The 21,497-nt window shown below is 48.0% G+C and overlaps 1 protein-coding gene across 2 annotated transcripts in view; it reads right to left on the reverse strand.

The window, feature by feature from the left end:
- Positions 1–21,497, reverse strand: part of plxna4 (plexin A4) — a 223,858-nt gene that overhangs the window by 31,310 nt on the left and 171,051 nt on the right. For both annotated transcript variants that reach the window (XM_035528507.1, XM_035528508.1), the window contains exons 10-22: positions 21,242–21,442; positions 20,932–21,028; positions 16,689–16,879; positions 13,711–13,862; positions 12,605–12,722; positions 11,826–11,962; positions 11,088–11,255; positions 10,731–10,824; positions 8,857–9,096; positions 8,345–8,491; positions 7,221–7,455; positions 6,039–6,181; positions 4,334–4,602 (exon numbers count right to left, since the gene is read on the reverse strand). In XM_035528507.1, the coding sequence (XP_035384400.1) occupies positions 4,334–4,602; positions 6,039–6,181; positions 7,221–7,455; positions 8,345–8,491; positions 8,857–9,096; positions 10,731–10,824; positions 11,088–11,255; positions 11,826–11,962; positions 12,605–12,722; positions 13,711–13,862; positions 16,689–16,879; positions 20,932–21,028; positions 21,242–21,442 (2,192 nt within the window). The remainder of the gene's footprint in view (positions 1–4,333; positions 4,603–6,038; positions 6,182–7,220; positions 7,456–8,344; positions 8,492–8,856; positions 9,097–10,730; positions 10,825–11,087; positions 11,256–11,825; positions 11,963–12,604; positions 12,723–13,710; positions 13,863–16,688; positions 16,880–20,931; positions 21,029–21,241; positions 21,443–21,497) is intronic.

Raw genomic sequence — 21,497 nt, forward strand, 5'->3', positions numbered from 1 at the left:
GTCCGACCTGATTCCGACTCCCCCGTCTGGCTGGAGCAGACAGTGGGGTGTGCCAGAGCGACACTACGCTCTGCTCATCCTGTGTGCAGAGTTTTTCTTGAAGTGTTTAAATTCTGGAACACTCCATCCTCAGAGCCAACTTTACTCAGACTAACAAAGCTGACGTACCTTTCCTTAAAACTGCACCTAACAGTTCTGTGCTAGTAATGTTGTGTGACAATGCTCTGCATCAATGACATCATCATCATCATCAACATCATCGGCGACATCATCATCATCCTCCGTCTTCTCACCATCATAAAGCAAATGCTTCTTCCTCTTTCTATCATTACACAAATTAACTATAAGAATTCTGATTCAAAAGGCAGCAGGGAATAAATGGTTGAGAAGCACGTCATCAGACACAGAGCCACATGCAACAAGACAAGCTTGCACGTGAGCCCGCCCTCATCTCGGGCGCCGAACTGAATAGAAGGTGACATTTCACTCCCACGCACAAATCTAACCTAAAGAGAAACATGCCTCTTCTCATGTAGGGTTTATTTCATGTTGGGTGTTGCAACAAAGAGGAAGAGCGAGGGAGAGAGGAAGAGCGAGGGAGAGAGAGAGGGAGGGAGAGAGAGACAGAGGGGTGAGGGTTTATTTTTGAATGTGCGTGAGGAGAGAAGCGAGGAGGATGAGGAGGGATGGCGCAGGAATGCGACAGATGGTTCTAGAAGCTCGCTCGTTAGTGCGCTTTGCCTGTACGTGCATCTGAACCCAGGTTGAGGAAGGACAGATGGGGAGCAGCCACATACACACACACACACGCTTTTGTGTGTGTGATTTCTTGGAAGAGGAGCTGGTCTGGAGTCTCCAGCCAAAGTCATCTTGCTTCACTGCATTTTAACTACTGATTTGGTAATTAAGGAAAATTCAGGAGGGAGATAAATGTGTGGGAGGAAGAGAGAATTTGTGTGTGTGTGTGTGTGTGTGTGTGTGTGTGTGTGTGTGTGTATGTGTATGAGAGAGAGAGAGAGAGAGAGAGAGAGAGAGAGAGACTGGAGTATAGTCCAATTAAGGGAGATTATGCCTTTAATTTTCTCTTTAATCTGTCCTGAATTGTTTGTGCTATGGATTGTCACACTTGTGTCTTAAACTGAGCAGGTGTGTGAGGGCCCCAGACTTCAGGGTGATTATCATCACAGATACCATTTATCTAAGTGGAACTAGGCGTTAATACTCACTGTCCCTGTCTGAGGGTCACAGGAGCCTTGATACCACAAAAGCAACTTGTAATTCGTAATCTGTTATGATGCTTCTGACAAGGCATGGGACAGCCATGCCAGCTGGTACCCAGCCTTAAAAGGATTAAAGCTACAATCAAGACACTGCGTAAAAATATTTAAAGCTGTAATCCGTGAATTGAGGAGAGTGAAGCAGTCTAAACTACTGCTCCTAGCGATGACAGGTATGGACTGTGGAAGATACACCAGAAGACATAGTAGAGCTTCAGGCTATTAGTAGGGAAGGTACCGAGCCATATTGTTTAAATGGGACAAAATAAACTTTAATCTTAACTGTGCAACCTGAATGCTATTTTTATTTTGCCAAACAAATGAAAATGAAATGCCCTGCCAGTTAAAGTCCACCTTGTGCAGACGTTTCTAACAGGGCCTCTGCAAATGTACAGGAGCAGTGAGTTTGTCCTCTGCGTGTCCCTCCACAATAGCTCCCCGCCATGATGGTTCTCTGATGGGGGTCTTCGGGACTTGTATTTACCTTTGCTAAATGTCTTCCTGAGATCTGGGTATGATTAATCTTCTCTTTGTCAGGCTTGATTAATCATGCCTGTCATGGTATGAATGTGGGGGGGTGTTGAGGGTGCGGTTTAGACTTCTTGTCGTCCCAGAGGGACAGAATTAAGAAGTGCAAAAGGATGAGGTGGGAGGGAACCTGAAAGGAATTTCTATATTTACATTGATAATTCACTACTCCATGTTTTAGCACTTTCCAATAATACCATGATGTTTTCAGGCTTCTGAACAGGAGGATGTGGAATTATAGCAGTATTTATAACTCTTAAGAGTCTTGAGCTTTCTTTTCATGCCTCCATGACTTTAAGACTACATCCATCCATCTATCCATCTATCTATCTATCTATCTGAGGGTCATTTATGTTAGTTTACAATGTTTGCCACACAAATCCTGAGAATTTTGGACTTCGTTTCACTAATCTGGCGTGATCCCTGCCACCAGTTTCCCACATAAACACCGCAGGGGAGACATATCGTGGCCACAGTGATGAACAGAGCCTTAACTGGTCTTTCTCCACACCTGTAGTTAAAACCTCAACAACAGAAAAATAATTGGGGCTCTTTTCATTTCAGGGTTGAAATCTCCCAACAATATGTCATTCGATTTGTAATTTTTTTTGGATGATCAGATCTTAAGAAGATTTAGATCTCCGGAACAGACAGGGACACTGGACGTTTCTCCACGTCAGTAAGAAGAACGGGCGTCTCCGGCGGTAGGACTTGGAGTCTGCCTAACTCGAGCAGAGCTGGAAAACGTCCTTTTAAAGCTTCAGGCTAAACCGCTGCAGAAAGCAATTTATTTCCCATTGTACAACATGCCCTCAGGCTCCTGTGCCGTCTCTTTTTTAAAAATTGAGAAATGATTATAACTTCAGAGACTGACTGAAAAAAGAAAAGAAAAGAGGGACATTACTTTTTATTTTGATATTTAATATATCAGTGTTGTTGCAGTGTTGGAAACACTTTCACATTATTGTTACATAATTTTCGCATTAAGTGTGTTTATGTTTGTTTGTTAAATGGGTTGTCCTTAGGCTAAGTGCAGGCATCGTATCCAAAGTGGTGTGAAGCTGGTACAGAAATATATAGGAACGTCGCAACAGAAACATGGTGCTTTTTATTCACACACTGTCTGCTTCTCCATGGATGTCAGCAGCATCTGGGCCACTGTTACACAGACATGCAAAGCAGCCGATTGCATGGAGGATTGAGATTCATAGAATTCCCTCTATACCTGAGGTTTTAGTGTTTTTATTTAATTGGTTTCAGGGCTAATTAATCATAATTATTTTTTAATGACGAATGTGTCAGAGAATCTCAAGTTTCCTGAGAGAGGGAGCAGGCGTTTCAATGTCACCACGTGCAACGTTATTCCCAGCCAAGCTGTGCGTGACCCTGCGCATCACGAGCTGAGGTCATCAGCGCGAGCGCCTGTAAGCACGTTAACACCCCATGAATGTGAGTGCGTGTTTCCCCTTTGTGCACGTGATGTCTCTTTATCTCTCTCAGCCCTTGGGCAGATATATGGGGTGTGAACATGCCCTTCAGGTTCCTTCTGTGTGTGTGTGTGTGTGTGTGTCTAGTAGCGTGTTCCTGTCCAGTGAAAAGGTGCATGCGATTCGGAACGCAGGTTATTTTTCATATTCATCTTTAATCTCTCTTAGAGCACCCTCTTACGTTGTAAGTAACATCCGTAATCGCAGAGATTCTTGCTAATGATCTCCTATAACGCGAACGTGTTCCGTGATGAATGCAGACTGTGTAAATTTCAGAGGAGGGCTAGTGAGGAGGCAACTTCTTCAGCCTCCAAGGGGACGTGGCGTTCCCTTTCCATCTGGTGGCGCGCACATCTCTAGACCCGCGAATGCGCGCACTTTCAGCGGCCATGATTGATGGGCGTGATGGGAATCTAATGAGACGGCGTCGAGCCACGCGGAGACACCAGCCCTGCTCAGCACACGCTCGTGAAATTACGCAGATGGTGCACGATCGTTGGCTTTACGTATTTCTGATAAGACCGCGGAAAGTATACAGCGCAATACGGCTTGAAATCGGGCTGTTTTATGTACGTTGTCTCGTGCTTTTTAAACAGTGTGACACTTTTTTTCAAATCTGATAGCAATTAGCCCAATGAAGCCAGAATGTAAAGTTCAGTTTAATTAGCCGGTTTGTTGTAAATGTACATCAAAATGCATACACGTATAAAAATATTTAAAACGTTCAGTCAACTAATTGCTTTATTGGCGGAATCATAACGCATAGTGCAAATCTGAAGTGGACTAGAAGCTTAAATAAAGTAAGCGTTACTAAACTGTCATTTCCAAGTATACCAGTGGTAGGCCAAAACAGGCTGTATGGTGCTGACAGGGACCAAGTTATAGTGCACGACTGGACAGCTTCACAAAATTTGCATCAAGACTCTTTCCAGTCGCGCCGCGCCAGAACTGAAGGCCCTTGCGGACGTTTGGGCCGGTGCGGCCGTGTCTCCTGCGCTCTAGAGTCGGTTGTAGTCGTGCGTTTTGTGGGTGGGGTCTCACCTCCTCAGCAGCAGCTTGGGGTGGTTCTTGCTCTCCAGGTTCTTGTCGATGAGGTCCGAGAGGAGGTGCTTGAGCACGTCGGTGGCGTATTCCAGCTTGCTCTGCAGCACGGTCATGATGAGCGAGGCCACGTTGCCGCGGTCACGCATGGAGAAGCCGCGCTGAGACTCCAGCGTGCGGATGAAGGCGAGCAGGAAGATCTTGTTGTTGATGAGCTGGCCGAAGAGCTTCAGTCCCTTCTCCACCTGCTCCTGCCTGTAGCCCGGCACCTGGACAACAGCAGCACACGCAGAGCTGGCTTCTCCAAACACATAGCGCGCGTCATACGTGAAGGAGGTTTCTCGACACACCAGAGACGTGTATCAGCCGGAGCGAAAACGATTCAATCAAATAACTAGTACTTTGTTTCCTACCAGAGATGAGATCAATAATTAGATACTGTGCATTATCAAAATGACCGCACTACATTTTCAGTGAAATTATAATTTGTTCTAAGATTCTAAAATGGATTATAAGGAATGGAAGAAATTAAATCATTACAAGTATTAGCTTTTAAATTATTTAGAAAAGTTATTTTCACGTGTTATTTGGTAAATTAGGACATCTCATTTGCAATTTACATGTAAATGCCATTCTAATTACATTATCAGGGTACCTTTACACCTGAAACCGCTAATGACTACATCGTTTTTGGTTTGGTTTTTGTGTTGATATGATAATACAGTGAGCTGTTGATATTTTGTCACTGAGTTCTCGTGTGAAAAATGGCCGTTCAGAGAGATCTCGGAGCAATTTTACAGTGATTCTCTGGTAAAAAACAGCAAAACTAGAAAACTACTAGCTGATTAGTAGAGTAGCAGACAGCTGGTATCTGATCCAGACAGCTGATGATGAACAATTAATAATGCAGGAATCTCCTAATACATGCCATTTGTCCCATCAATAACCATTACAGACCTGTCAACACAGAGTCAAGCTGACTGCTGCCTTCATTAGATCTGATTTCTCTACAAACTCTTCCATCGAGAGGTGATGTTTATTCCAATTAACGCCTAATTAATGCAGCTTATTAAAACTAGAGCTCATCAGGCCTAAGGATCTGAGCTTTGGCTTTTAGGATGACACGGCCTGTGTGCGGAGATGTGATTAGGAATATCCATCAGTGTCATAACCGGGTATAAATAACCTTTAGTGTGTGTTAAGACCTCACTCTATTACGCTTCTTCTCCACCGTGTGCCGAAAACAGTATCACATCGTTTGTGTGATTATCAAGTGAGTGATTATGAATCTCAGAGTGGCTCATTATGTCTACGAAAGAAGAAATGGAGCGAGAGAGCAGAGAAAGAGCAGGAGAGAGAATACTTCAATACTGTCTATCAAGGGAGAATATTACTCTCCATCAATTTGAGGTGTCTGCATGTATTAACTCATTATCATATATGGTGTGACGGATAATTGGAGAGCTTCAAATTGCATTTTGGCTTGTAGATCTAGGCAGTGGGCTGGCAAATTACAGATGCAGAATTAGAAGAATCCTATTAGTGCACTTGGACTTAAAAAAGCAAACAAATAAACAAACAAACCCAAAAACCAACACACTTCAGCCAAAAATGCTAACGTTGCTAAGGAAAAGGAAAACGAGTGGGTTCCTGCTGGCGGGATAGCGACTGACTCATCGTTAGACGCAGAAGACGTGTGCTGTACCTCCAGGTCTCTGAGCACAGGGTGCTCCTCGATACCCGGGAAGAGCACACGCATGGTGTAGGTCCTGTAGTCCAGGAAAGGAATGCCAGCTCCGTCCAGGTCACTGGTCAGCTCGTTAATATCCGTCTGCAGCTCGGCAAAGGCTGGCGGGCGTAAAAAACAGCAGCGGAAGAATTAGAGTTATTAGAAAACTGGAAAATGCCTCCATTGGTACGGCTCAGTCTTCTCAATCCTGCATAGCTCAGTGACATTAATGGAGGATACCACACATCCATTCATTTCAGCACAACAGTGGGGCGCAATTCTTGACCTTTGCACCTGTACACAACACGTCAGCTACAATGAGCGCAGGTTGGCAGGCAAACTGACGTATATGACAGATGTAGTTACAGATAGCCAGACGAATGCCTTTGTCCAGACTGCCTAACAGTGAATGATGCAATATTAATTTACTAAAAGAACCATGTTTTCTCTATAAACAGCGTTTTCCTGACATCCAAAGAAACACATGAATGTAAACACGGACATGGGATGGTAGTTGAGCCCTGGTCATAACAAACTGGACAGTGTGCTTGCGCATATGCTTAACAATATTGTATTCTATGCACTGTAGTCGCGAGGACTCTTTGCAGTCTGCAGCGTTTTCAGTCTAACAGGGTCAGATATCTGTTAAACGGTGCATGGTCTCAGAGCTTACAAATGCAAATCTATCCTTTTTATTCAGATCCAGTTTTCACGAGGGGTCCGGCGTGCTAGCCGTGGGTAAGTGCCCGTGTGGAAGGCTTAGAATGACAAACCCTTTTAGGAAGGTTTGAGCTGTATGTCTGAGTGAGGTTTCAGTTAGGGGTTTGTAGTACAAGCTCATTCTGACCTCACGGTAAGGTCACTGCTTTGCTGCAGAGTGCCAAAAACCTACAGTTGGTGCCGGTGTCGGGGCGTCTAAACAAAGCAGACACTCTGCTGTGTGGGTGAGACTGTAACCTTTCCATTTTTATTTGGCATGAGATGCAAAGAGGCTTGCTTTTTTTAGGCATGAATCCCCACTGAGCTGAATTTCCTTTAAATTCCCTTTTAATGTACAGTTCCGTACCGAAGGCATCGGAATGCCGTGTCACGTTCTTTGCCTGGAATCTGGGAACCTGGAATCTGGGAAGCGCTCCTGCTGTTCACACGGGTGCCTACCTTCCTTGCACTCCAGCGCCACACGAGACTCCAGGTTGTCCATCTGCATCTGCAGGCGCTTGAGGGTCAGGTCACTCTCGCGGGACTTGCGCTTGTAGGCGATGAGGACGATGACGATGAAGAGGATGAGAAAGCCTCCGGCGGCGGCGATGCCGATGATGGCCGTGCTGCTGAGGGGGCTGTCGGAGGTGATGTGGACCACGCCCGGGGAAAACTCGATGCCTCCAACACGTGCCTGAAAGGTAATCAGCCAAGCTTAAGAAATTGTGGAACTTTTATTAAAAGTTTCAATAGTTTTATTAAAACTTTCTTTAGACTTTCATTAGTTTCTCAGCACCAAAGCCTCATTAGGGACACCAGGCTTACTACTTGAAACCTTGAAATCAGAAACAAGATATGTTCCAAGGGTTTTGTCCTTATTCACTGTATTCTGTAATCTAGCAGATAGGAAAGAAATACACAGGCAATTATCAAAACAAAACAAAACAAAACAAAACAAAACACAGGCTAACCCAGGTTAGACCAGACTAAGACGGAGATTATAATTAGCCAGTAGAACAAATGGGCACTTCACTGAGCTTCAGGCTTTGCCCTTGCACATAGTTGCTTACTGACTCGTTATAAATAACCAGGAGCACGAGATTAACCCCACAAGGCTTAAACTGGTGAGTGCAGTACTGCAGTGCACGCAGCAGGGGGCGCTCTGGCTCACCTTCAGTGTGACCTTCCTCCAAACGCATTGCAAATACACCTACGCTGCGCTGCATGGGAAGTGGGGAATGGGAAGTGCACACGGACGCGTCTCCGGGCCGAAAAGCTGGCACTTTTCTGGGCGCAATTGAGGCAAACAGGGACAGCAGCAGACGGGCCCACGGTGCCTGCTGTGTTTGCGTGGCGGCGGCATAAACGGACCGCCGATTCTGCCTTCCGCTCGCCTGTCGTCGGGCCAGGTGGCACCGGCCCAGGACTTCCCCTCCAAATCACAAATTGGGCCTTTTATTAGTTTTGGCCCGGCTCGGAGACGTTGTTTATCATTTCACTGCTCCACCCTTCAGGCCGGGGCCGACAACCACGGGCGCGCGCCGAGTTACCGATGCAGCGTTCGAGACCTGGCGCTGACTCACCAGAACCTTGTGGCGTCCGGTCAGGTTGGGCCATTCGCACAGCAGCTGGGTGTCGGACACGGTTAGGGAGCAGGGCTTCTCTCCGATCAAGACTGTGTAGTTCAGCTTCCCGTTGCTACCAGGCGTAGGAGGGAGGAAGTTCCTTCCCTGAAACACATTTGGAAGCCCGATGATAAAACCTGTATCCTGAAAGCCTGAAACCAGCATGAAACGGGTAAATCATTGGGGAAACGAATGATGTTCACGACAGTTTGCACGGAGATTGACATATGCTGATGTACTAGACGTATATCAGGCAGTTCCCTAATATATACACACAGTGTATTTGCTAATGGTGAATGGTCATTTTAGGGTATTTCAACCTTTGAAGTATCCCCATCCCCAATAAAGGAAATATTGATATTCCCAAATTTCCCACTGAGGTGAAGCAGTGTTGTATTGGTGACACACTGCCTTTGGGAATCTCAAAGCCCTGGTTGTTATAAAGGAAGAAAGATATTATTATCCAAGACCTTTAGAATAATGGGAGATCCAGGCTTGAGTTCCTGAACCCCAGATGCGCTGAGCGTCTCAAACACCGGGTTGGGGAAGTAGAGGAAGTTGATGTTCTGGAGGGCCAGCACGGACTGAACGTTGTCCAGGACGAAGCCGAACTCGTCGGGCCTCTCTACGTCCTCCTCCAGCCTGGCCAGGCTGCCCGGCAGCGCCGGGGCCTGACAGAGCATGCTCGTGGAGCTCAGCACCTGACACACCTGAGGAGAAAGTGGGGGGGACACAGGTTCCGGCTCAGTGGGAGGTTTGAGGGATTTATGATTCGCCGGAATGTTGGATGAGCAGATCGGATGTATGCGTGGTTGGTTGGATGGATAAATGGGTGGATGGAGGGATTTTTGCATCAAATGAAAGATGGATGAATGAACAGATGGAAAAGAGGGAAGACCAATGGATGGCGTAGATGGGAAGACACAGAAAATCAGTAATCCGCCTTATGCTGAGCGGAGTTATTTATTTATCTGTGCTGATTCCTGAAGTTTGCTGTGAGCACAAAACCTACTGTTCTCCTGACTCAAATGACAAGGTCTATTAGAAATGTGCTTTTGCACTACAACAAATAAAACACTCCTGCCTGTTGTGCCTTCTGGTTGCGCTATTTTATCTGGAACCTGGCTTATTTAACCTCTTTTGTTAAAGTGCCAGTCCCTGGAGATAAACCGTCGACAGCACTAAATCATTGGCAGGTTTCAAACGGCTCTCTGGCACGCCGAACCTTTGATGCGTGCGGTGGCGAGTCGCCTCCACGTCGCCAGCTGCGCTCACATTCATGGCCCCTAGAAACCCTCAGTGATGTCACCCCCTTTTCCTCTCCTTTATCTCTCTCTCTCTCTTTCTCTCGGGCCTCTTAGTCCTTCCTTACATATTTCCTTTCTTTTTCTCTCTAGTCCTAACAGACCCGGAGAACAAAACCATAGCCGTCAGGCTGCTGCTGTCAGTCAGATGCAGCCTTTTCTTACTGTGGTGCGCGGGGATAAATGTTTGGCGAGGTTTGTCCCATTGTGCCAGCCTGATTAGCCTCGTAGCGCGCTGCGCGGCATTCAGGCGGTGGACTTGCGATCAAAAGCTTCAACCTCAGAGCCTCCACCTCCCGGCTAAACTACCCTCCCCACAAAGAGCCTCTGGCAGTTGTGGCGGGCGGCCCTCGGAGCTGCCGGGAGCCCTCGTCCACCTCGAACAAGGAGGAGAAACGGAGATCTCTGGACGTGCCTGTCATTGCATGTGTACAGGGGACGCCGCATCACACAACATTCACGGTGGTCAGGCTTTTTCCCAAAACTGTGCAGGAGATTCTGTTACAGCCAAAAAAACCCTGTCACGAACCTAAAAGCCTAAAAAGGACCTCCACACCCGGGCCGAGGCTTGGGTGGGGTCCTGCTATGCTGTGAGGAGTCTTATCGCATATCGCCTACAGATGCCCGACGTGCTCGGGCAGGGGGTACAGCTGCCAGATAGCGTTTCACTCCTTTGTATTCGCGGACTTTCAGTCAGGTGCTGGTGAATGCAAGCCTCCCCCAGATCTGTGGGCCCATTCTGTGGAAGCTCCTGTAGACAACCACGTCCCACCTCCTGGCTGAGGAGCAACATGCTGTTGACGGGTCTGACCCTCTTGTTCTGTCTGTCTGGGTTTCACATCTTTTCTTTCATTCTCTATTCTTTTCTCTCTCTCTCTCACTCTCTCTCTCTCTCTCTCGCTGAAACAAATGTTTATCCTGCATCAGGAGATGGGGAGAGTCTGAACGCGTACACTAGCGTGCACCGACGTTCACTTAAGCAGCGGTGAGCGGGACCCTCTGGCACTGACCGTGATGGGCTCAAGGGGGGCTGGACTCACGTTAGTCGTCTCCTGGTTGCCGTACTTGGCTCGGATTTGTGGGTTCTGAATGATGTCCAGGTTGGTACCGGTCACCGTCACTGGTGTGTTTCCACTGTGAAACAAGACAACATGTTTTCTGGTCACATTTACAGCATTCGGCAGATGCTCTGATCCAGAGCGACTCGCAGTGCGACGCCTTGTTTTCCAACAACCTTGGTGTTGCTGTCGCCTTGCTGAAGGTCATTTCAACTAACATTTTGAGATTTGGATCACCACATTAAAACCAAACAATCATTTTATGAGGGCACCTCTCTGTGTTTAAGATGACTACGACTGGATCTCACACCCTGCGCTGACCCCGTGTGGCTGGCATACCTAAAAATACTCCATTCAGGTTCCAGCTTGGTTATAGTGGGGTCCTCCACGTACTCAAAGCGCAGGTCCTTGTGGATGTGGGCCTTGTCCACGTACACGGACACGGTGACGTTTCCGTAGCCTTGCGTGGATGCTTGGGAGTGACACGTGATCCACTGGCCCCCTCGTCTGCGCGAGCAAACATACGCATCACCTCCGCCCGACGCATTATAATAACCAGAAGCAGCTACTGTTATTCATAACCATCTCATTCGGCATGACTGTCACCAGCCTGTCAAGGGGCTTGTAATGGTTTGAAGGGAAAATTAATTCATAATAGACTGTGAATTGTGATCTCCAAATTCATTTTTCCAGAGAGAGAGAGAGAGAGAGAGAAAAGTATTTTAAATGCTACCAGCAATTAGAATCTAGAATCAGTGCTGTGTTGTGCATTTTGGAGTAAATTGTGTGGATGTTGAGACATGAAGGTGAAGGCTCAGGGGATAGAGGTCACCCTGTTTACCCACAGCCCCGAGTTCATTGCTTTGTATTCCTCAGTGCCTTGCGGCTTCGGCGGAAACGAAGTGTGATTGTTATTGGCAGTATTGACTGGGGTTCAGGAACTCATTTTGGTCTTAATGTCAGAATTGATCTGCCTCTCATGTTTTATGATGTTGACGTCCCTCTCCCAACCACCCCCCACCCACCCCCGCCGGAGAATGACATCATCTTAAAACGATTCCCCGCCCCCGGCCGCACCTGTGGTATGTGCACTTATGGTCCTTGAACATGATGGACACGTTGCTGCCGGCATCCAGGTTGCTGCCTGTGATGTTGACGATGGTGCCCCCAGAGACAGGCCCACGGTTAGGCTTCAGGGACATCAGCTTGGGAACCTGTGGGGAGGTGGAGGTGAACTCATCTACTCGTCCACTGCGTGCTCACTGCATGCTGAAGCCAGTGAGGAGCAGAGGCTGCAGTGTCAGTTGCCCTCGCTCCCCCCTCAATCCCTTCATCAGTTTTTCATTTTAATCCCCCTTTTTAAATCTCTGTCCTCACCTGAGGTCTCATAATCCAATTATCGTATCGTATAGGAGTAATGAAAGGGAATTAACATATGCATACAACTGATAATGAGACATAATACAAGGTTAATGGGGAATGCCAATCAATGCTGTCACTATGGACTTGCCCACATTTTTCTGATTTAAGTGTGTAGTCAAGGAGGGGGGGGGGGGGGGAGAGAGAGAGAGAGAGAGAGAGAGAGAGAGAGAGAGAGAGAGAGCAGGGAACGTTTTATTGGCCAACCTCCTCGTGTGCTTTCTCATTCATTACTATGGGCTGATGCCACTCTGTGATAAGGTAATGACTGGTCCGTAAGGAGGACCTCCTGGTCAAGGGCTCCTGGGTACGTAGTAAATTCAAGCACGTTTAATGCAGTAATGGCCAAGGCCTTTAATTACACACTTATGATGAAGTCTCGATCCTCTTCGCTTGTCCTGACTGTGTAAAAGCGGGACGCGGGACACTGGACTCACCACGAAGTAGTAGTACTTCGATGTCTTGGCCACGAACTCAGGCTGGCACTCCCCAACACACACCTGGACGTTCCCTGCATACTGGCTCTTTTCCGCTTTTCCCATTTCACACACAATCCTGTAAAATGTGCAGGTGTATGCACGCACGCACGCACACACACACACACACACACACTGTACTTGGCAGCCTAGAAGTCTTCACACAAACATTCAATGCATTTTAAACATAAGAGGTCTCTCCTGAAAGACCTCCACATTCCTTTGGTCTTCTACATTTCCATCAGTATGTATAGAGGGGACCGTGGAGTTAAAAGGTTAATACAGTGTCTAATCCATCTCCTTGTTCTATGACAAAACCACAACTTATCACACACTGCTGTAAGAGGCTTATCATAGCTTCAGACAAAGTGCACGGGGCAGTGTTGTGAGCCTGCAGAGAGACTGCGAATAAAAGAAAGGATTTTTTTTTTTCTCGAGGTCGGCACAATAATAATGTGCTGATAATTTCTGTTCCTTCAAAATGGCCAGCACGGCTTGTCGAATCTTTGACAAATAACGCGTCATTATCCCTCTGTCCTGACCTGGGATTAAAAGTTGTTTTAATATCCTCCTACTGGGCTTCTGCTCTGTATCAGCCACTAGGAGCCCACAGAGGGATTAAAGCGACGCGTGGCTGCGCTGAACCGGACCCGCACTGCCGGCTTGGCTCAGGTAGACGATAAAAACCATTGTCTGAACAGAGCATAGTTGAGGAAACTTTCTACTTTTCACCACCTGTGAGGGGCAGAGCTGAGCCTTCCATACAGCAGATTCACTGGCAGTCCATAACACCTGAAGCAGATCCGTGATGTTTTTTTTTTATAGCATTGTAGCACGAAGATCGCGGAAATATTTATAGTGACCATCACTAAGAGATCTTTTTTTAGCAAGAAAAAGTGACAGTTCACGCACAAAAGCCTCCTGGGCTACATTTCCAAAACCCTACAGCCTGTCAAATCAGATACCCGAGGAACGCGGTTTTTCCGCCTTTCCCGCACTAATCTCTGGGAATGCCACAGGGCAGCCGGTCGGGAATGCTGGGATATTTCCTGTGGCGAGAGACTCACTGTTCGGCTGGGATGTATCCCTCTGGCACCGGCATGCAGTCCACTTCTGCCACCTTCACGTTCCCCTGTATCTCATGGAATTCCAGGCCGAGATTCTCTCCCCGGATCGTCACCAACGTGCCCCCTTCCCTGGGCCCACGCAGTGGGGTGATCTGCGCAAAGGTTGCATGTCACCAATCATAATCAAAAGCCTGATCTGAAAGAAAAACAACCCCCCCCATCACTGTCTGCCCCCTCCCCTGCAGGAAAGCTGCAAGAAAAAGTATCTGCACTCTCTTACTGCACCTGGTGAAGTAGGTGTGTGTGTGTGTGTGTGTGTAGAGATTCAGTTATAGGGACTCAGAGATTCAGCAGGATAATTGGCCCTCTCTCTGTCAGAGACACAAAGCCTTTGCACTTCCAGGGAATAACAATGAGCGGCAAACCCAGCTGAGCCTTGGCTGCTGCAAACCTCGCAGTCATGATCATCTCAAAACCGCCGTCTGTTCGGAGAATCACGCGAGCGCCCGCACACAAATGCACGCGCTCCAACGACGAGGCGTAATAATCCCTTAAACAATTCATGTGTCAATTAAATTTCCCATTAGGAATGATCTGTGCTTTGGACGTGCACAGAGGCGTCTCGGTAGTCGCATCACTGTCTTCGTGTTGTTTCGTTAAATCTGTTTTAGTGAAGGCACTGCAGTGCGGTTAAATCTCCAGATTAACCCGGATATCTCGTTCGGAAGCTTCGTCGGTAGCTGTGCTCGGTTTCCTCTAAGGGACCGTTGGCCGTGGCATGGTGAAGGCGAGGCTATCTCTGGCTGGTGGATGTACCGTGAGCATGCAGATTAAAGACTGCAGTCAGGTGATAACACGCCAGCAGCCCTGATTAGACGACTCCCCTCAGCCCCTACTGAGATTCACTATCAAGAGCCGCCACTCAGTGAATTCTCAGTTTCATCCGCCGGAGACGTATGCCTTGTTGTTTACAAGCCAGGTCAAAGAGACAGATCGCACTCCACCAGCTAAGGGCGGAGCAGTCCCAGGGGTCAGCTCTGTGCTATAGTGCGCACGGCTGGGTTATTTTCCTAAACGCAAGCAGTCCGTCATTTATACTGGAAAAGGCTTTATAGCACACTGCTGTAAAGTGGACGAGCGGCACTGGCCGTGGCTCGTCTGCTGCCGTCTGGCCCTCAATATTGCCGCTCGGTAATATCACCATGACATCAGCGAAGACTCTTTGCCGTGGGGGTGGAGGAGGTAAAGTTTTTGGTTTCTTTAACGAACGAAGAGGACTCTGTTGTACATCGGCGTATTCACCTCAAGCCTGGTCAGGAATCGTGAGTTTTCTAAACGCTGAGATGATGAGGGCACTCCGGGCGACCTCCTGAGGGGTCGCAGTCTAATGAAGCGTCAAGCGGAGGCTAGCCGAGTTCGTGGCAGCGTAAAGGCGCCCACACGACCCCGAGTCCATAACTGCCCCCTTCCGCCAATCACCAGACCCTCCTCCTGAGAGCTCCTGGTGGAGCAATGGTTACCAACAGGAGGATGAGGACGATGGGTGCTGGGTGCTGCATACAACAGCTCCGTGTTGCTTTGTCCTAAACGTGCCGTTGCTGGTTGATAAGCAGTTCGCCCACTTCCGCCCTCTGCTGGAAGCTCCGGAGCGTTACAACTTTACAACGCGCAGGGCGGATGGCTATCGTGGCGTTTTAAGGCTCGCGTCTGCGGCGCGAGAGAGATCAAGGGAGGCCGTGTCTTGTCGCTTTTCATTACAGGATGATCACATTTGCCACTCTGACAAGCTAATTGACGGTTGGTGGAGGAAAACACTTAATCATCTTCCACTTCAACTAGAGATTCATCTGAGACGTCACTGTAATGAAGTGAGTTAGGATGTGTGGTGACTTGTAGGCTGTTTAAAAAAAAAAAATGACGACGAGAAGGCAGAGCAGTGGAAAGACACGGACCTAATCAAGTCAGTCAGTCTGAATAGCAGTCAGAACCAGACCCGGATTATTTTAACCAGTCCCTGTTCCCCTTTTCAACCAAATTTTAACCTGGTGAAAAAAAAGTTCCATCAATCAGGTGGATAAATGAACCGCTACAGTTCTGTAGCCTGCGGTGGAGGGAAGGAAAGCAGAAACCTGAATGGGGCAATTCCCCATATGCTCAAAAACTGAAAACAGGAACAAAACGCACTGGCTTCATCTAGAAATCACAAGCACGCCTGCCAAGATTTGCTCAAAGAAAGAATTCCCAGCAGCTCTTAGCTCAGTAAACTCCGCCCACGTGATCTTGCCTGAGGAAAACACAGAAGAGTCAGACACACCCAAAGAAGAACCCAAAGTTTCCTGGTCCTAACAGGTGTCATGGCAACCTGAAAGACTCACACGAGTGTTGTCAAGGGCAGACAGATATGGTAAATACAGTAAGCCATTCTGTAGACACATCCATGTCTCTGTGTGTGTGTGTGTGTGTATATGTGTGTCCTCACCGTGCTGATCTTGGGGTGTGTGTGTGTGGACATGTCCTCACCTAGCTGATCCTGGGGTGTGTGTGTGTGGGCATGTCCTCACCTAGCTGATCCTGGGGTGTGTGTGTGGGGGCATGTCCTCACCTAGCTGATCTTGGGGTGTGTGTGTGTGGGCATGTCCTCACCTAGCTGATCTTGGGGTGTGTGTGTGTGGGCATGTCCTCACCTAGCTGATCTTGGGGTGTGTGTGTGTGCATGTGTGCGTGTGTGTCCTCACCTAGCTGATCTTGGGGTGTGTGTGTGGGCATGTCCTCACCTTGCTGATCTCGGGGTGTGTGTGTGTGGGCGTGCGTGCGTGTGTGTGTCTTCACTTTGCTGATCTTGGGGTGCGTGTGTGTGGGCATGTCCTCACCTTGCTGATCTGGGGGTGTGTGTGTGTGGGCGTGCGTGCGTGCGTGTGTCTTCACCTTGCTGATCTGGGGGTGTGTGTGTGGGCGTGCGTGCATGTGTGTGTCTTCACCTTGCTGATCTTGGGGTGCGTGCACTTGCTGTTGATGCCGTTGTGCTCTAGCCACATGCTCTGTGGGTGGGGGCAGTGTTGCTTCAGGGTGCAGCGTTTCTCACTCCTACACCACACGCAGCCGAACAGGGGGTCCGCCTTCAGACACAGACCACAGCTCTCCCGCCGGGCGTCACACTTGTACAGGTGGACTACACACACACACAGACAGCGGGAGGAGGAGGAGGAGGAGGAGTGGGGAGGAAGAGCTGATCAATACATGCGCAGTAGGCACTGACAGGTCCATGGAGAATTATGGAGTTGGATATTGGTTTGTTAAGGAATATCTGACCGGTGCTAACGAGGCAAAATGCAAACGAGGCTGATAGTGAATGATAAATGATGATCAGCATGGTGCTAATTGGTGGGTAATACTGATTAGTGGTGATTAATATTGATTAAGTGTTATTGATTATTAGTAACACTAATGGGCCACTAGACTTCTAAACAGGGTCCCTGTGAGGTATATACTGCAGTGATTGCATGCTGTGATGTCACTTCCTGCCCTGCTTCCACCGTTTCTCCTCTCCATTCTGCAGACATCTCACAGTGGTCTGAAGACCGCAGGGCCCTGCATCTCTCTGCCAGAAAAAGTTTTGTAACCATGGCTACCAGACAAGCTTAAAAAAAAAAATGCTGCAAGATATATCTGCAATCTGTCCATCAAGTGAGGAGCCCAGAGGAGCATGGGTAACTGTGTGGAACACACAGAGGGGAGAACTCTTAATCCTCACACTCCTCCTTTGCACAAATTAACCTGGCCTTCATGGAAACACACACACACACACACACATACGCACCCAAGTAAAGATGCACACGCACACACACAAACACACACATGCACGCACTCATGCCCACACCCACACACGCATTCACACCCACACATACACGCAAGCGCGCACATACACACAGACACACACACACACACACACACACATATATGCACCCCCCCTCATACCGTGTAGGCACATTAAATATTTTTTTCTGTGTTCACAGGTGCCTTTAATTGTCTCTTGATGTGCATGCCACAGTGCTCCAGTGCAATACATCAGTATCCACACGAAACCATTAAAGGTGCTTCAGGACCATAAATGCTCACTTGAGACACTTCTGCTCACGTTTCAGCTGTAGAAACAGCAAAGAGATGCATCTTTACGGAGTGCGAGGCAGCTGCCATCAGCCCAACGTGAGACGCTGGAGAATAACCAGCACTGGCACATCTCTCGTATAGCTGCCGTCACACGCGGCCTCCACGTGAGCCATCCTCAGCTGTGCAAAGCTGTCAGAAAGAGCTCGCCACTGTGGAAACGTGCAGAACTGAACACGGCAGAGGCAGGAACGAAGGCCACGTTCAGGTGGGAGAGCCAAACATCTTCTTTACAACTTTAGCTGAGATATCAGAGATGGGAACATAAGCCAGTCTTTTGTAAAATAGTTGTTGGAGAATCAGCTTTAGCACTGAATCATTTAATAAGTTAATTTTGGAGAAAAGAGAATGTAAAAAATGGCAGATTGAGTGGGGACTCGCTCCAGACAGCACCATGGCCAAAACGAACATGCTCATAAAGGCTTTGGACCCAGAGCCAATCCCGTGCAGCTAGAGAGCACGTCCCGTAAGCGACCCCACAGGGACAGTTTTTGCGGTTTTGTTTCTTTATTCTGGTGCAGTGCTTTTGAAATAAAATTACAACGAACAGGTCAAAGTGCTGAGTGTTTCAATTTTTATTTTAATTTTATTGTGCATTCGAACCACACAATATGCATTTAGATATTTTCATCCATTAAGCCCCCTGGTTTAGTCGGGCCAGCTGTTCCTTTGTCTGCGGCCAGCTGTGAGCTCCTGGGTTTATAGCTCGTGTTAAATCTAGCTGTGTGCTCTCAACATGAGCACCAAAGAAAGAAAAGGACACAATCACGATAATTCAGAAGAGACCAATCAGAGACGTTTCTACATTCAGCTGACACTCCAAAACTGAATGAATACGACTTAAGCAACTGAGGGTTAAGGGCCTTGCTCAGGGGCTCAACAGAGGCAACCTGGCAGTAGTGGTGCTTGAACCGGCAACCTTCTGATGACTAGTCGAGTACCTTCACCACTGAGCTCCCGTTGCCATGCAGATATCCTAACTGTGGCTGCCGGCAGCTGGCACCGGGCTCACCGCGGAAGCAGCCAACCACAGAGGGAGAGAAAACTGGAAACTGGAATCTTTCTCCAACCTCCTGATCTTTCCAAAATGTCAAACTTGCGCACACCAGTTTGTCCCGGGTGGAGGATGTTGTGTGCAAATCACACCAACCGTACATCCCCTCCTCTGAGCCGGTGATTGGAACTGACTAATTATCTCTGCCGATCAGCAAGCTGTGTGTGTTTTGGTAACAGTCAAGTGAGCTTGTGAATATTTAACGTCACACCCACACAATCATTTCCCCGTTTGAAAATAGCAGAATAACGGCACAAAAAGAACGGCACCCGTCCTGTGACAACGCCAGTCATTTTTAATAACGTACAGCGCTTGCACGACGCCGCTGAGAACTGACGCAGACCACATACAGAGTCTCTTCGCTCTTCACCAAACTGGCTCGCTGCCTTTTGCTTTCACGGGGAAGGCATGTTCATGGAAATTCAAGGAATATAACCAGGATAAGAAGCAGAACGTTTGGAACAGATTCAGTCTTTAAATTCTGCAGTAATAAAACATACGTCATATTGATTATATTGATTACGTGCGTCATTTGTAAATAATTCGATCCTCGAATCCTGCTTGTGGTTTGCTAGCACTGAGGACACAGGCATCTGACGTGACAGATGAAGGCTCACTGTAGCACCGCACAGCCTCTGTGACACACCTTTCTGTATTACCCAGAACTGCAGCATCTCAGCAGCAGGAGAATAACAGCGATATCTCACCCTTGGAGACGCCTTTGTCCTGCCCGATTTAATCCTCACACCTGCCTGCTCCTGTTTATGAATGTTTGTAGAATACATAAACTGAATATTTAAAGTGTTTACTTTTGTCAGCACCTGGAGATAAACTTCTCTGTTCCATGTTGTTGACTGTGCGTAGCTGGTTGTGTGCCCATCTAACCCAGTCATCGTTCCAGAGACTTCTGTTCTTGATTGGCATATACTTCTAAACCTTCCCTACCCACCCGTCTGTTCCCTGTCTGACTTCTGAAACATTGAAGCACTCATTATAAAAGCACAGCATGAACATATTATACTGACATAATTACTATTAAAATGTATAAAATGTACTTTTTTTAATGGCAGTATCCATTTATACTTTTGGATTGATTACATCAGCAAAGAGGATTGTTCCGTAGTTTCTAGATCCAGGTATCCCTGCACCATGTCAACTCAAAGGACTTCTCTCGTTTTTTTTCAATATACGTCCTCATTTCATTCTAATGAAGCACATAACTGCACAGGTGTGAACCCAGCTGACAGCATGGGGGTCCAAACAGGGTGGTCAACTGTAACTGACACGTGGAGTGCACAGGCTTCAGTCTCTCTCTCTCTCTCTCTCTCTCTCTCTCTCTCTCTCTCTCTCTCTCTCTCCATCTTTTACTCTTTCTCGATATTTCATTCCCTTGTCTCTCTCATTCTACTCCCCCCTCCACACATACACACACACACATGCCCACACATGCCCACACACACACACACAAACACACAGCCATGGGTGACAGCTGGCTAAAGATCAGCTATCTTAAACGGCAGAGCTCTTCAGGGCCATTTAACAGGTGGGCACACACTGCAGCTGCCAACCACGGATGTGCACACACACACACACACACACACACACACACACACACACACACACACACACACACACACACCTAGAACATTAATATAGCCTTCATTCGTGGGTGAGCTAAACAGAGAAGGTGTGAACTTAAGGAAAGATGGAGAGAGGTAGAAAGGTGGAGACATGCAGGGAGGAGAAAGAGCCCGAGAGAGAGAGAGAGAGAGAGAGAGAGAGAGAGAGAGAGAGAGAGAGAGAGAGAGAGAGAGAGAGAGAGAGAGAGAGAGAGAGAGAGAGAGAGAGAGACGCCAAAAGGGCGGCAACATTGAGCATAAAACGCCTTGGCTCTCACGCTCCAGCTCTCCACCTGTGGAGGTCAGACGGCGGACGTTGCTGGCCTGTTTCCATGGAGACGGGACCCGAGAGCTTCAGCCGCAGCGAGGGTTCTGAGGACTCACCTTTGTTTTGAGCCGGGTTATCGATGCTAAAGTCTCCGTTCCAGATGACGGTCAGATCCACAGGGAGACTACTCATTTCCATCCCATCATACGAGTACTGATACAGAGAGAGAAAAGAGTCGCTCAGAACCTTTTGAGTCAGAATCCAACATCCATACGTGTGCGCTCACAGAACGACGAGGTCTATGTCACTCTCACACTAAACCACATCTACTCTTATACCTCTTATGGGCACATGCAGCAGACATAAATGTAGCTCTTACTATTGGTAGCATTGATGTAGAAATAGAAACAATTCACACACACTCACCGAGGTGTTCTGGCACTGCACACTGGTACTGTTGAAGCGTAGAGCAGGGACCCTCTGCTCCACGCCCTGGATGATGAGCACACACTCGTACCCACGCTGGCCGGATTGCGGTTGCGGAAGATTCCTGGCTCGCAGGGTGATAGGTTTCACCACATTCACCGGCACCAGGATCCGGTCGGCCGGCAGCAGCTGGGGGCACTCCTGCACCAGGGAGGGGAAAGAATCACTGGATCAGCACCTCACTGGATCAGCGTCA

Source organism: Electrophorus electricus, chromosome 7 (assembly GCF_013358815.1).
Source record: "Electrophorus electricus isolate fEleEle1 chromosome 7, fEleEle1.pri, whole genome shotgun sequence".
Lineage (NCBI taxonomy): Eukaryota > Metazoa > Chordata > Actinopteri > Gymnotiformes > Gymnotidae > Electrophorus > Electrophorus electricus.